The sequence below is a fragment of the Mastigoproctus giganteus genome, chromosome 1 (assembly GCF_048544385.1).
Source record: "Mastigoproctus giganteus isolate SK-2022 chromosome 1, ASM4854438v1, whole genome shotgun sequence".
NCBI lineage: Eukaryota > Metazoa > Arthropoda > Arachnida > Uropygi > Thelyphonidae > Mastigoproctus > Mastigoproctus giganteus.
The window spans coordinates 257,515,844-257,532,735 of NC_143575.1; the positions used below are offsets into that span (position 1 = coordinate 257,515,844).

The following is a 16,892-nucleotide window of genomic DNA, read 5'->3' on the forward strand; positions in this document are numbered from 1 at the left end:
GACACCACGTCTCTGATATCCCAACAATATCTGCCTTTGATGTTTTGAGCAATACCTCAAATTCATTTACTAAACTCCTAGCATTGGTGTACATGCAAGTATACCTGCACCTGTTTCTATTCTTAGCTACCCTAACACAACCCATGTGTTTACTTGTACCGCAATGGCTCCCAGCAGTCTCTGAAATATCATGCATCTTGTTTTTCAGGCTTCTGCTCATTCTAATAGAAGCAGTGCAAGAATCTCTTTCACCTCTGCCAGTGGCTACTGTCAATCTCTTGGTCTTTTTTATAGGCCTTTCTACGTTGTAGAAAGGCCTATAAAAAAAAAAAAAAAAAAATTCCTCACATCATTGACGGGACTAACTTTTTTTCTACCCGATATAGGGAGGACGACGATTCTACCAACTGTGCTACCCACGAGGGCAATACCTTTTGAAGCACTCCTTGACACAGTATACACCGATTCCAACATATTCTGATAGACTGGAATTGCTAATAGTTCGTGTAGCGTTCTGAATGGCGTAATCAGTCGTTGAAAATCTGTAGCATTTCAAGAGGCTTTTAAACTTTAGACAAATTACAGAGAGCTAAATCTGATAAGTATAACGGATTGGAGGCTATAGAGATTAAGTGATTCGCAAGAAATTCTTGAATGGAAAGCACACAGTATGAAGGGGCATTGTGATGATGTAAGAGTAATTCCCTGAAGCCCACTTTTCCAGCAAGAAGCGTAGCCCAACCGCCTTAAAACTATTCCTAGTTCACTGTTTGACCATGCCGGACAGATTCATAATGAACCACTGAAAATTCTTTTAACGGCACAGAGCATTTCCAAAAATTGGATTAACATTTGTTTCTGTCGAATTTTTTCCTAATTTAAAACAAAATTAAATGCAAATTCTCTGCACAGAAAAATCACTCCTTTTAAAATGCAACTAAACACAATCACCCTCCTCCATCCCCAATGTACGCTAATTCAGACTGACTGCAGAATCAACCGATGTTCCATGCAGATGAGTGACCAAACGTTTAAACTGAAAGTTGTAACTGGCTGCAATTACAAAATCATTCCTCGAACTTTTTGATCATACCTGGCGTTTATAGATGAACAGGCGTTTATAGATGAACAGGAAGAAGATATAACCACGCAGCATCAATAATGCCGCCTTTGCTGATGCCATTATATAGATGGGTCGGGGGGGGGGGTCGTATTGGATACCCTTAAGATAAATATATCATCTTGTATGTTTTTTATTTAAGAGAATATTTTGAATAAAACAAGATCATACTTTCCATTCTGTACTTAGTTTTATTGAAGTACATGGTTTCACAATTAGTAAGTAACACTCGCGTTCACTATGAATACTTTCATGTAATCATACAATGACAGACAATAGTTTAAACTATTGTTAGGTACACTGGTAAACAGTACTTGCAAAGGGAGTATACGTAATAAAAACTTCAATGGAAAAAAAAATGGTCCCATGTTACTGTTGATAACACGGCACTTAAAGATATGTATATATACATATATGTTGTGTGTATATATAAACAGCGACCAAATATAGTCGAGATGCCATTTCTACAAGAAATTTCAGTAAGAAAAGAAATCATCACAGCTTAAATAGTTTCCTGAGCAGTCTTCTTACAAATGAAAATGAAAGGAAAAAGTCATTCACACGACATTCGTAGCCAAATTCCGTTGCATCCTTCTACTCAGATATGGCGTGGCAAACAACATCAATCCACTGAATGCTATCATGGTTCCAGACACGAAAAATCCTGGGTCATACGAACCTGTCCCATCATAGAGCCAACCTAGAATTACAAAAAGCAAAAAAGGTAATTTGTTGTAAACAGCATTCAACGACATTGCTTCTTAATGTGCAAGTAATTATTCATGAGTAGCAATTGGAGGCATTTTGACAATTTAATATTTGGCTCTTTTAGAAAAATTGAGCGTTCTTAAGTTTCATTAAAATCAGACCAATAGATAATTCGGCAATTTTATATTTAGTCACATTTCTGTATATGCGTAATGTACTTAGTCTTCATGTCTGTACATCCGTCCACATGTAACAAGTGGCTGATTTTGGAGTAGATCAACGAAAAGCTTTGCCAATCCATCCAGTTGCTTTTTTTTTTTTTTGTTATCAAATTATTACTCAAGTTGTTTATACATTGGCATCTATATAACATCTCATTGTGAAACCTTAGAGTCACCCACCCCCTTATGTGGGTGGGTGACTCGAATTATACAATGAATTATTTCCATTTTATAATTATATTAATCACGGCAGAAACATGAAAATACTTGTTATTTTTTCAACTGTTATTAAAATCCAGGAAAATAAGTAATTGCATTACGAAAGCGTTGAGTATTCTACGATTGTTTAATTTATTAAATCTAATGCACCTAAAATGTAATACCCATTTCAGGAACGTTCATTAACTAACTTGTTACACTATGTATGTAGTACAGAGTGCACACGAAATATTTGAAGCCATGGGCATACAGAGGCTTAACCCCACTGAATATCCTTAGGAGGAACTGGAACGTCAGCTTCGGACCAAGCCAAGATACCCATAATCAGTAGCTGAATTGACTGCTGGTTTGAGGGAGGAGTGGTCCAAAATATCGCTTTCCTGTTATCAACGATTGTTCGGAGTCTACCGATGAGGATAGAAATTATGGCCAAGGTTGGTAACATTAATATTGTATCAATAAAAGATACTTTGAAACATGCATGTACCCAATTATTTTTGGCAATAAGTGCATATGTAAAGCTCTTTCGATTAACCTGGTGTATTAAAAAAAAGCTTTCAGCCTATTTTAATGTCGTTTGCACCATAATGGCGTCAGCGCGCTGATTTTCGCTCAACATAAGTTCGTTATCGACAACAAAAACGATCTAGTCCATTAACTGCCATTAGCCCCAACAGATAACTACCATCTGTTGGCATTAATGGCAAGTGAAATCCAATGGTTCGATATAGTTAATCAATAAAAATCATATTACATATTTTAAAGTTAAGCTGAACAAAATTTGTTCGTTCAATATAATTATTCAAAGTTCTCTTGCATATTATTTGATATCTAGAAATTATTAAAAGCATAATTTACCAGTAATTGGAGGGCCCAAGAAGCAGGCGACGCCTTCAAACACAAGCAATAGTCCAAAGCCATTTGTCAATTTATTTAAACCAAGCAAATCCACAAGGATAACAGATGTCAGGCTTACATACGCACCTAATACGTGAAAATAAAATATAAATTAAAGGGAAACCATTCTTTATTTTAAATAAAAGATAATTTATTGAAAATAGTTTTTCCAATATTATTATAAAACGCATTACAAATTTCTAAAATGTTAATCGTTTAGAATATAGCAGAAGACAGTCTTTCAGTTATCTTACTCTCTTTACGCCCTCTACTTTCCGTTCAAGTATTTAAAATACTAAATAAATTATTTAGTAATATTAAATTATAGGAAACTTTTAAAAACGCCTCATTTACGAGATTATATCATTATTAAAATTCGTTCAAATTGTATTTATTAAAACGCTGTCGCTTTTATTAAAATCGTTAGAACTGATTTCTTTGTAATTAGTAAATTTTACTCTGCTAAAAGCACAGTAACTCTGAAAAATATTGCACTATTTTTTTAGAGGAAAAAGGAGGAAATTTTACCTGCTGTAGCTCCGAAAGTAGCTGCATACACCATCATTAGAGCATAGCTGGTGGAAAAGCAACTCAAGCCTGTAGCAATACCACTAATTGTTAGACTAATATTATATAGCCATAATCTGTTGATCCAGGGTTTATCGGACAAGTATCCTAAAATAACCCTACCGACGGTGTTTGAGATACCGATGACGGCCAGTACGTAGCTGCCAGTTTGTTCGTCACCAATTTCCATTTCAGTAACGCGATCTTTGGTGTAGACATATGGGACATTGAAGCCAATGTTAGTGAGGAAGTTGGAGAAGCCAAAAAGAAGAAACACCGGATTCTTCAGCAAGGAGAAATCCATCATCTCTAACAATGCTTCTGATATCTCTTTGGGACAGAACTGAATCTTCTTCTTCGTCTGAGTTGCATCACTCTTCTGTGATCTTGTGGAAGTCAGATGGGTCTTGTATAGCTCAGGGTTGGAACGAAACTCGGGCAGGTTGAAGACACTTCCACTGTAGAAGATATCCTTTTGCAGCATCAGTCCGCGTCCTGTACTGTGGCGATGACGTCGACAAACTACCGACAGAGTGGTACAGTCTGAAAGTTCGTGCAATGCATCGTCCTCATGGAGGACAGGTATGGACATGTCATCTTTGGTGCCGTCAAGCAATATTCCATTGCCCAGTCGACGGACAGATGACATCGTGATAAAGTCTGATTTGGGCCTATGTAAAGGCACAATACACTTGGACGGCCGCAAGGTGATATCGCCTTGGCTACTGCACTGCCGTAAAGGAAGGTTGCCATTTGAAAAGCACTTCCTATGCGTTTCCTCCACGTCATCCGACTTTCTGCGAATACAAGGAGTTTCCTCTTCATGAACACTGGCTGAATCGATAACAATAGTCTGCGGTGGTTTTGACTGCTCTACCGGCCTAAAGAGGGCACCAAAAACGGCGCAATTTAATACTAATCCAGAAATAATGAGCATTGCTCCTTTCCAGCCATACGTTTCAACTAACCATTCTGTTAAGGGGGCCATAGCGAAGGTGCCAATACCAGAGCCACATACAGCAATACCTGTTGCAAAAGCCCGACGTTTTTCGAAGTAGCAGGTGACACAGACGATAGCTGGCAAATACATCAACCCGAAACCAGCACCTATTGGAGAAAGAAAAACAGAAGACAATGGAAATAGTGTTAAGTCATAAAATTAACGTGCAACTTTATTTTTTGTGTAATTTTAAGAATTACATCATATTCAATAGAGAAAGCAAGCAAGCAAGCTTATTATTTAGCTACAAAGTAGCTTGGGACTAGGAAATTCTCCTTTAGGCAGAGCATATTTAATCAAAATTCATCTACAGGAGTGGAGAGTTGATATCTAGAATGTGTCCACAAAATTACAATGGGATGGTTTTCATGTGGCTGGGACTACCAGTTTACCCCCCCCCCCCCCACAGCCCGATTTCCTGGAACTGTCGATTTTAAACAATTTATATAGTATTTCACAGCTGTCGTTTTTTTTTTTTTTTTTTTCCTCTTTGCTTTTATCCTTCAAATGCGAACAAAATCTAAACAAGTGACGGTTAGATTGCTACTAAAAACCACCCATATTGTCATCTGTAGTGGCAGAAAGATATGTACATGTATTCATTTGAAATAGGGATTGTCAAGTAATCTTTTGTGTAAGATATAGATACTAGCTGATATTATTTATGTAGTGGATTAGTCTAGGGGACCATATTGATTACGTGTATGCTTCGCAAGTGTGTTCATGGACAGTTGAAAAACCTACTCCTTCGCCCGAGACCTGCTAATTACATACCCGATTGAAGAAACTTCAAAAATGTGTAGCAATCTATTGGGTTATTTGTCAAACTCGAAGTACTGAAAAGGAGTTTTCCAATATTATCAGTAAAGAAAACTTCTACGTTTAAATATTTGTTCGAAACGAAAAATTTCTAGAGTAATTGAAACATTTGGGTCACTACTGATGTGGCAAATGATAATATAAACAAAAGGGAGGGATGAGTTCTTCCTTCTATGTTAATGAAACTGAATGAGAATAAGGCGAATAAATTTCGACCAGGCTTTAAAAGTTAGAATAAAGTCATTAAGGGGGCAGTACTTTAAGCAAGACAGTGGCATACTGTTTGGGTAAGGCGCCACTTCCCACATCTGCGCAGTAAAGTATTACTATTTTTGAAGTACGTTAATGAAGGCTTGGAAGAAATGAGTTACTTTCAATTCTGACTTCGTTTTTAAGTGCCAACATAAACAGAAGACTTGTTCAATGAATGCTACTTACCTGTGCAGACACCCACCGACACAAACAAATAAGGGACGTTTGGAGCAGGTAAACTGAGCAAGAGCCCTGTTGACGCCAGCAGTGCACCCATAATTGTAACTGTACGACAGCCATATTTATTAGTTAGACCACTGGCGAATGGACCTAAAAGGGTGAAAAAAAAAAATTCTCAAAACAAATCTAGCGCCTGAAATATAGTAGTATAGTTCTGCAGTAAGTGGTCATATAATACATATTCGTCATTCAGTTTTACCTGTTTGTTGGATGAAATCAAGTGGACCCAAGCTTTCAGGAGAAAAATCGAATACATTGCTTGGCCACTTTATGCAATGATCTAAAGGGGATCAAAAAATTACCGCTATGTTCGTGCCAGGAACACAAAAGGATGGCTTCAAGAGGACTGGGGGAAAGTTATAAAGTCCGATGAGTCGGTTGTTCAGCATTTATAAAAAAAATGTCCATATGGAGGAATAGGCACTGAACTATCTGGTTGCGATGTTCCACAAATATTAGTTGAGTATTTGGTACATCTGGCAAAGTTGCACGTTTATCCGATGGACAAGAAACTCATACACAGTGCCAAATGCGGTTTAATGAATACATGGACGACTTCCGATGGAGTGTTCGTCAGCACAATCCACTGCTCGCGTATCTCCAAGAGCTGGTGACAGTTTTGTTACATGCATGCATGGCCCAATATTATTCATGCAATTTTACAACTCTTCGTTAGCTCCACACCACGTCATGTCGGTGTATTGAAAACAACCGTGGTCCACCCCGCTATTTTCTCATGGTCCAAATAAAGTGGCCAGACAGTGTATTTAATTTATTTTTCGTTTTTCATTCACCCATCAAACTTTACAAGAAGTAAAAATGCATTACGATACGTTCAAGTTTACAAGTATTCCTCTAGTTAGGTGATTGTCGTAAATCGAAAAACGAGCATCTAGGAAATCATTTTCTCCCTCAGAAAACAATCGAATAAGGTTTGGTTGCTTTTGGGATCAGGATTTTTGATGCGAAAACATCTATGGCGGCACTAGAGTAAAATCGATTGATTAACAAAATTTTATACGGAAATGGCGCAAATGTCACTTCCTATTAGGTGGCTGTTAAATTTTAAATGACATCAACGATGCTAACTCAGTCACTAAAGTTGATTCGGTAGGGCAAGTTCGTACTAAGATACGGAAATGACGTCCTTCCTAAATGACCAACTCAGTCACTAATGTCGATTCGGTAGAATCAAAAAAAAAAAAAAAGTGTAGTTCAGCATACTAACATCAAGATGGTAATCTACTCTTGTTCCTCTTAGCGGGCTTCATGTCTGATTTAGAAGCAAATTTACTCCCAAACAGTAATAACTTGAATTTATGGTACGGACCTGATATACTATTAATCTAATTCTTACAGCAAGGTCCGCGGTAGCACTGTTGGTATAATTTAAGTCCTCTCCCCACTCCCAGTGGAGAAGACCAGAATTCGAATTTCGTCGAGAAGAGCCTTTTCACAGCGTCGCCGAGTTAGTTTTAAGCGAGGACAGTTTTTTTTCCCTGAAGAGAAAAACCAAAAAAAAAAAAAGTTTTTCGTCCAGCAAAATCGGCCATAGAACACACGCAATTTGCAGATACAACACACACACACACACTAACTAAACTATATTTAGGCCACCTGAATAATTAAATTCATCTGCCGTGCAGTGTCTTAATAGCGTGTGTTCTATGGTCGATTTGTCTGTTGGCTGGACGCAAGTCCAGTTTGTGGGGAAAAACTTGCTATATATAGTGCAATTATGGCCTAAGTCGCTAATGCACCTAAACCCTACACAGTTGTCACCAAGAGGAATTATCAATTGAAATGGAACGCCAATTTGTGGAACTACAAGAACCACATTATCAGGAAAAACGTTATGAATAGAATCATCACGAATTCCATAACAATTATAAATTGTTACTGTCCAGTGAGTGTGGCAAAATATTCTTGGAAGGCAATATTATGTAAAATTCATGGAGAAATAAGTCGAACTCAACATGAATTAGTTTTTATCCAAACGAATAAATCCAACCGTAATTACAACTCAAACACGCTGACATTCAAAATATGCCGAAAAGAACTTTGTTTCACACAATTTTTATTTTGGTGATCCTCAACAATATTTATTTCTAGAGTTCCTACCAGATGGCAGTACACACTGAACTGTCAACTCTTTCTGGTGTCCAGTAATAATATTGGTTACTATTTTCCAGGTTTAAAGATGACATCTAGTAACATCTTTCGAAGACATTACATTAACACTAGATTAACTCGTATAACGGTTTTTACCACGATAAACCAAGTCTGCATTTCTTGTTTCTTTTACTTTGATGATGAGCAGTATATAAACACTTTTTCCGACTTGAAGTCAACATTACATAATACAAATAGAAAATATAGTTAGTCACATGAAAAATACAATTTTTTTTTTTTTGGATGTAGACAAAGCAATATTTATGTACCAAGAAATGTAAGTGAAAGAATAAGATTAAATATGATTGAGGAATGAGCAAAAATGGAACAAAAGGAAACCAATTTAAGTACAAGAAACAGAGCACGAAAGAGGATTCATGTAAGCCATCTGAAACTGCAGGACCAGATGGGTCTAATTAATACTGTAGCAATTTTCAGCCTAAATAACGGAACAGCAGTTACTGTTCAATTCTTCCATGCTAGAAGTTTTGAGCTGGTTAGTTGATTTATTTTCCAGGATTAAAGGACTGGATTTTATGGCGACTAATTACGAAAGTAATTAGAACTTATTAGTTCTATGGGTTTGAAAGTTGTTGTAGTGGGGGTTTTAGGAGCATTAGCGACTAAGGCCATATTGCTCCTCGTATATTCTAATTACGAGTGTTCTAAGATCGATTTTCTGTTTGCTGAATGAAAAACTAGCTTCCGGGAGAAAAACTGCTGCCCTCACCTGAGACCGACTAACTCAGCCACGTTGTTGAAAGAGCACCTTAAATTCCTCACGTCATCGACGGGACTCGAACTATGGTCTTTTTCTCCCGAGCTATGGGGGAGGACGGCGATTCCACCAACTGCTAAACACGAACGCGTTTGAAGGTTGAGAAGACGATGTTTGTTAACGCAGGAGTCTAGTTTCTGCAGATTTTAATTGATGGGAAATAAATGAAGGAAGATTGTAAAGAACAGAAATAGAGATAAATGAGGAAGAGTGAAATTTGCGGGCTCGCACAATTATTGGAAATTAAAGGCTTATTAGATAAAGCACGACAATTTAAGATGGAATGGAGAATAAAGGACCCTACAACTGCACTGACACGATGCGAGAGAACAAGTATCAGAAAAATTTAAATCAAATCGTGCAGATTATCCTATTTTGTATTCTAATAATGCCAAACGACACGACACGAGGAAAATATCAAAAAGGTATTCTAGTAGGTAAATGAGAGTTGCCTGGATTATCGAATCCAGTACTTTAACATGATATGAAAGAAGCTATTATAACTACTGTACAATCGCAAAGAATCTTTTCTATTGAGATGAGCTTCTTTGGAGTAGTAGAATCTCGAGTGAACTCGCTATGATTTCCAAAATGCTTCATATTAGAAACCGGTGTCCTCAAATCTGCCACCTGCTGTAATTAATACAATTACAGTATTTTACTCCTAATTATAAATGATAATGAATCTATATATATATTTATCCGAAATTAGATTGTTGTACTATGAATGGAGAACGTTCAGACTAGGAAGTTTGCTTACCAATACAGAAAGTAACTCCCACCATAATCGAAGCGATCCATGCAGTCATTCCTTTGCTTTGGCCAAAGTATTTGAGGAACTCATAGAAAAATATACCGAATGTATAAGTTACCCCATCAGCTATGACGTGTATCATGAACGATGCAAAAACTACCACCCATCCCCATCCTCCATCGGGGGGTGTTATTGCCGATGTTGTTCCACTATCCTCAGAACGTTCTTCTGCTTCCTCCTTTCGTCGTTCCTCCGAACAGTTCTCCATGACCTACTGATTCTGACACGCAAGAAGATATTCTGCTTGCCCACCTCACTTCGGATCGCACCAATAACCATGAAGTCAGTCACCTTTGGCCAGTTATTCCCTTCACTGATAAGCACCCCTTCCAGTGTGGACAAACAGTGAAGTCTCACCAGAAATACAGAAAGCGGCCGACAAAATTCCGAACACCTGCCAAAGAAAGAAAATTACTGTTATGAAATGCAATCCAGTTCCTTGAAGCTTAATTATCATTTATTGCATTCATCACAAAAACATTACGATAACAAAACATTGTATCCATCTTATAGTCAATATTATTGTAATTTAAAGATGTTTAAAATAATAAAAGCAATTATCCGGTTTTTATTTTAGTACTCTTTTAATAACTGCCTCTGGCGGATAATTTTATAAATAATTAATTATCTGTAACTGCAGTAGTGACAGGTTTTTTTTGTTAAATAACATTAAATTTACATTTTATGACAGTAATTTTGGAAATTTTCAATTTTTTTTTACAACAGATTGCGTGAACTCCAATTGGCATATAGCAGTCGCCATTAACCTGAATAAAGCGCCCTCTAGATAAAATGAATTTTAAACGAATTATCCAGATTGTGATAAAGGCAGGGTTAATTACAGAAATTTTACTTAAGTGTATATACAGTTTTTACGAGTGTATATTTAACGTATGAAAATTTTCTTGGGCAGAAAGTCTACTGCGCAAGTAAATATGCAAAAGTTATTGCAATAAAATTAATAACAAAATTATAAAATTAAAGGAATTTAAATATTTAATATAAAAAATTCAGCTATTTCAGTTGAAATACTGAATTGCAACCTGATATGCTTCAGTAAAAATCGGTTAAATCTTCATGTGATTTTTATTTGCAGAAGTTTTTTTTTTCTTCCATTTGAAAAAAAAGCAAAGCGATTTGTAAAATCATTTTTATTACATTAGTAATGATTAATTATTTGAGTTCAAGGTTCACTGTCAGTAAGTTAGTTTACTTTTTTGACAAAGTTCTCAACGTTCATTGAAACCCAACGTGAAAAAACTAAAAAGCATCAAAAATAGCAATTCTTTTCCTCAAGAATTCTTTTTAGGTGTTTGCACATACAATTAACCTATCTTTCATTTGCCCAACATACGACATTCATAAGTACGCACAAAGTGTACAGAACATAGTCAAAAACAGTTTCCTGATATAGAATGTGGGTAAACGTTGCTGCTTAGAGAATTGCGTTAAGTATGACCACAACGACATTTGTTTCCACAGGCTTGTTCTAAAATTAACGTTCTTCATGCACAGCCGGACTCTTCAATGTCAGAGTTCGGAGGATTCGACAAAAATAAAGTTTGAAGGCAGACGTTGCAGTATCTACAAAAGTGAAAACGCCATACCGCCGAGTACATAGAATTTTCTTTAAAGTTGATGTTGCAGCGATCAATCAACGAGATGAGTGAAGACAAACTCGTGACACTCTAGGGATGAGATTCGTTGTCATGACATTGTTTAACAAGAATAGCGAGACTTTCTTAACCTACTATAATAACATCAAACATCCTCAGGTTTTTCGCAGAAAAGAGAAAGCAATGTTCATTTTTTCTTATTTATAAGAAGGCTTTTTCGCTGTTTTTTCTTAATATTAAAAACTTAATCATAGTACTAAGCACATTTGCAAATATTTTATTATCAAATTAAAGATGAGTAATTATTGTTAATCGAAATATAACAAATCTCCGTCGTGGGTACTACAGCTGGTAGAATCTCCATCCTCCCCACACCGGATAGAAAAGACCAGCGTTAGAGTGCCATTGATGACGGAAGAAATTTACACAAGGTGGCTTAGGTCTTAGGCGAGTGTACCATTTTTTCCCTCCTGGAAACTTTCGCCAGAAACTCGACCACAGAACACGCAATTAACAGACTGTATACACTGAGTAATATGGCTTCAGTCGTTGATGCTCCTAAAACCCTATTACAACAAACCGTTATTTAAAAATAAGAATTAGCAATACCTTTATGCACAATGCTTGAATTTTAGTGTTATCCGTTACTTTATAAAAAAGTCTTGAGAAGACAAATATTTTCGGTTTAGAGCCCGAGTCTACCATACTTGTGATCCACGTAGAAGCAGTGGAGGTTGCGTTATAATGATCAAAAATAAAGTTCGTTTCATGTTCAATTTATTTAGCCAGTAAGTAAATTCTCTTCTTGATTACATCTTTTTTTATTTATGTATTTCCTCCTCCAAGGCAGAGTAAATTGGAAGATAATTCAAAATTACTGGTCAATCACTTATATCGCTCCCTGCCTCGAAAAACATGCTGGATCCGACCCCATCTCATTTATATCGCTTAATTCAATTTCTGTCAAAAAAATAAATAAAATACCTCCGTCAGGATTTGATCACTTATAACTGAAGCAATAGAACGTATGCCTGCCTGGCAACACAAAGGTAGCGGGTTCGAATCCCGCCTCGGGCTTGGATTAGAGTAAAATGCAAAAACTTTGGGAGGTGCATTATGGCCACAGAAGCTGATGTGCCAACAACTAACACGAACGTTTTTGGTTTGTGTGGTCTGTTGTCTCGCTGGTTATGAGTCCTGAATGTAATGTGGACTAACAGAAAAACTGATCTTTCTCAGAGTGAAAATCGTAAATATTTACAATCAATGTTATTTGGTGTGGTCACCTTTCAGTACAGCTGAACGATTGTTAAATCAAACAATTAACGGAAGAGTGATCCGATAAACTGGTACAGAGCCACCTTCAAAAATGCAGTTGTCACTATAGAAGTAATCCCCTTATGACAGGAATCAAAGAACGCACCAAAATCTGAATACAAGTCTCCATTACTTCTCGAATTTTTTTCAGAAAGTGAAATGAAGTAAAAAAAAAAAATATCTTTGCTAAATTTCACTCTACATGATTTAACTGAATTTTCACTACACGGAAAATTCAGTTACAAAAAGACTAATATATCCACAATTTTCTTTGGCAAAAGGAAACTGACTATTCCTCGTGTATAAGGGAGGCCACAAATTCAAGGCAGTATTCACGATTTTACTCATTGTTTGGCAACCGAAAGAAAACAAGGATGAAATACTGCACCAGTGGGTAACCTTCAACTCGTTGAGAAAATAGCAGCTTGGCAAACTGCACAAAGGAGGTTAACCAACTCTGAGAAATTAACACTGATTGCTGGACCAACTGAAATAGTCTCTGGCCGATTTCAGCCTAGATTCATTTGAAGTTTCGTGAAGTATTTTTCTATGAGGATAGCTTTCGAATTCACGTTATGTAATCACCGGAAAATGGTTCAACCGCTTACAAATATTCAAACACTGAGCTAAGTTGAGGTTATGATTTTTCATAAAAAGCTCTGGATTTACCAACTTTTCGGGGTTAATGCACTGAATTAATTTTGCATATCGAGGTTATATTGTGAAATCAAGAACAAGAGTGCTCACGAAACGATTGAGCTTTTGAAAGAGTCTTTAGTGGAATATATGAGTACGCTTATTTATCGCTTTGAAAAATTTCTTGTTGGAATGATTAAGTACAATCGTCTCATCTAAAATGGCACCACGAGATACCCATTGATATTGCGCATCAACTCGAATTGTCGACCCTTGATTCATATTAATAATTAATCCTCATTAGGGAGAAAACCGCTTGCCCGCTACTGTTGATTTTTCGTAATCATTCTTTTCTCGGACACTGTTACTAAATAGCAAAATGAGGAATACACAGCAGTGTACGGGAACAATTAACCCTTAGGAGTAATTGCTCATTGAGAGATTGTGGAACTAATTAAAGTTTGTTATCTACAGCTGGCTATCAGAAAAGAAACTGAATTGTAATCATTCCGACATTATTCACAATGTTACAAAGCATTTGTTTCATGACAAAGGTTCGTTGTTCGTTTCAGGTGCATCAGCGACTTAAAAACATTGCGCCATATACGTATATTTAAAAAAATATATATATATGATGCGCATATTGTGCGGCCGATTTCTGTTTGCTGGACGAAAACAATATTACCTTTGCCCGAGCCCTACTAATTCAGCTACGTTGTGAAAAAGGCCCATTAATTCCTCGCGTTATTGACGGATTTCTAATTCGGATCTTTTCCACTCGATCGTTGGTGATTATACCAACTGTGCTGCCCAATGACTGCTTAAGACCAAAGCAAATGGATTTTTTCTCACTATTCCAGCTATACAAGGGTCATTTCAGTAATGTCTTATGTGAGGCCTGACGTAGCCTAGTGGCGAGAGCACGCGTTCCTTGAGTGGACCGGGGTTCAAGCTTGGGGAAGGGAGGGATACAAGGACTAATAGATTAACAGTAGCCACTGGCAGTGGTGAAAGTGATTCTTGCACTACTTCTATTGGAATGAGCAGCAGGCTAGAAAACAAGATGCAGGGTATTTCAGATTGCTGGGAGTCATTGCGGTACAAGTAAACACATGGGTTGTGTTAGGGTAGCTAAGAATAGGAACAGGTGCATGTATACTTGCGCGTACACCAATGCTAGAAGTTTGGTAAATAAATTTGATGTATTGCTCAAAACATCAAAGGCAGATATTGTTGGGATATCAGAGATGTGGTATCACACAGATATAAGGAATGCAGAACTGGAATTTGGGGAATACAATGTGTACAAGGACAGACAGGATAGGAAGGGAGGAGGGGTTATGCTATTAGTTAAGAAATAAAATCCAAGGAAGTGAAGCCAGTCAACATCGCTGGACAGTGCAGTGTAGAGTCAGTTGGTTTTATATAAGCATTGGGAGATCAAAATTGAGTAGGAGTGTGCTATAAGCCTAATGACTCTGATGAGTATAATAAGAAACTGTACAGGGAAATAGAGTGGGCCAGTAAATCAGAGAGTCTTATAATGGGGGATTTTAATTTCCCAGATATTGACTGGAATTTGTGGGTTGGTCACTCACACTCTAGCAAGGCTTTTGTGGATTTATTGGATGATTGTTTTCTAACATCAGCATGTTCGGGAGGCAACTAGAGGGAGTAATACTCTTGATTTGATTATCAGCAGTGATTCTTCATGCATTAAGAATCTGCAGATAAAGGAATCACTAGGTGGCAGTGATCACAGTGTGCTGAAGTGGGATTTACTCAAAGAGATAACTACCATCAGGGGTAAAGGGAAGGGTTTTTGCTTTCGTAAAGGCGACTACGATGGTCTGAGACAGTATTTAAATTCTATACAGTGGGAACAACTGACGATGTTACCAACAGCAAATTCAAAATGGGAAGCATTCAAAGAACTTATCTTGGAAACTACTAGGCTTTACATACCAACAAAGAAATATTGTTCAAGGTTTAGGCCTAAATGGATTTCAGATGATCTAATGAGACATATGGCATAGAAGAAAAAATGCATGGGAGACATAAATTAATGGGTGACATGGAAGCCCATGATAGATATAAGCTGATCTGTAACCAAGTCACAAAGGAGATTAGGCAGGCAAAGGCAGATTATGAGAAATCCTTGGCAAAGGATGCAAAGAAAAACAGAAGAGTTCTTTAACTATGTAAACTCTAGAAGGAAAGGGATGAATCAGATTGGTCCACTAGATATTGATGGTTCAACAGTTGAGGATCCTGCTCAGGTGGCTAACAAACTAAACGAGTATTTTGTATCTACATTCACACATGAGGAGTTATTCAGGAAGGGGAATGCCAGAGGTGAAGTAAACTTTGGCAGTGAGCTAGATGATTTTGTAATAACTGAGAGGAAAGTGGAGGAGAAATTGTTGAAGATAAACATAAAAAAGGCACCCGGGGTGGATGGGATCTATCCAGTTATATTAAAGGAGGCAGCAAAGGAAGTAAGCAAACCCTTAGCCATAATTATGAGAGCTTCTTTGGATTCAGGGGAGGTACCCATAGACTGGAGATATGCAGATGTGACCCCAATTCACAAAGGAGGATCAAAGGCTGACACAAGTAATTATAGACCTGTGAGTTTAACTTCTGTTCCAGGAAAATTAATGGAGGCACTGGTTAAAAGATGCACTGCTGGATCATCTAGACAAGACTTCAGTTATAGCTCGGACACAGCATGGTTTTGTTAAGGGAAAGTCTTATCTGCCCAATTTTATTGGATACTATGATGCAGTCACAAGAGAACTGGATGCAGGGAATAACTTTGATATTATATACTTGGATCTTAGAAAGGCTTTTGATACTGTTGCACATGGAAAACTGCTGCACAAATTGGAGCAGTGTGGCATCGGAGGCAAATTGCTGCTATGGATAAAGGGATGGTTGAGGGGGAGAAGACAAGAGTGGTAATCAATGGACACTGCTCATCGTGGAATAATGTTAGTGGAGTCCCTCAGGGTTCAGTGTTGGGTTGTTTTCTGTATTTATAAATGATGATGAATGTATATCAAGCTTAATGTCCAAGTTTGCAAACGATACAAAAGGTTGGCAGGGTTGTTAAGGACACTACTGACGCTATGCTGCTGCAACAGGATCTAGAAAGGTTGAGCACATGGGCTGAGATGTGGCAAATGAAGTTTAACATTGACAATGTAAAGTACTACATATGGGAAACAGTAACCCCAGAACAACGTATCAACTCTGTGGTACTACACTAACAGTGGTAGAGAATGAAAAGGACCTGGGGGTAATTGTGCAGGCAGATATGAAATTCTCTGAGCAGTGCAGACGGGCTGCAAGAGTAGCTCATGGTGTCTTGTCAGTGATATACAGGAATTTTTCTAGCAGGGATAAGGAAGTGATTATTCCCTTGTATAAGGCGATGGTCAGGCCACACCTTGAGTACTGTATACAGGTCTGGAAGCCTCATTTCAAGAAGGATGTAAAGCTGCTGGAATGAGT

General features: G+C 37.4%; 1 protein-coding gene across 2 annotated transcripts in view; it reads right to left on the reverse strand.

Annotated features, from left to right (window-relative positions):
- Positions 1–1,354: 1,354 nt before the first annotated feature.
- LOC150091810 (monocarboxylate transporter 12-like) overlaps positions 1,355–16,892 on the reverse strand; it is a 76,156-nt gene continuing 60,618 nt past the window's right edge. For both annotated transcript variants that reach the window (XM_090377104.1, XM_090377113.1), the window contains exons 2-6: positions 9,754–10,201; positions 5,990–6,133; positions 3,694–4,839; positions 3,127–3,252; positions 1,355–1,820 (exon numbers count right to left, since the gene is read on the reverse strand). In XM_090377104.1, coding sequence (XP_090233230.1) covers positions 1,678–1,820; positions 3,127–3,252; positions 3,694–4,839; positions 5,990–6,133; positions 9,754–10,015 — 1,821 coding nt within the window. In that variant the 5' untranslated portion in view covers positions 10,016–10,201 and the 3' untranslated portion in view covers positions 1,355–1,677. The remainder of the gene's footprint in view (positions 1,821–3,126; positions 3,253–3,693; positions 4,840–5,989; positions 6,134–9,753; positions 10,202–16,892) is intronic.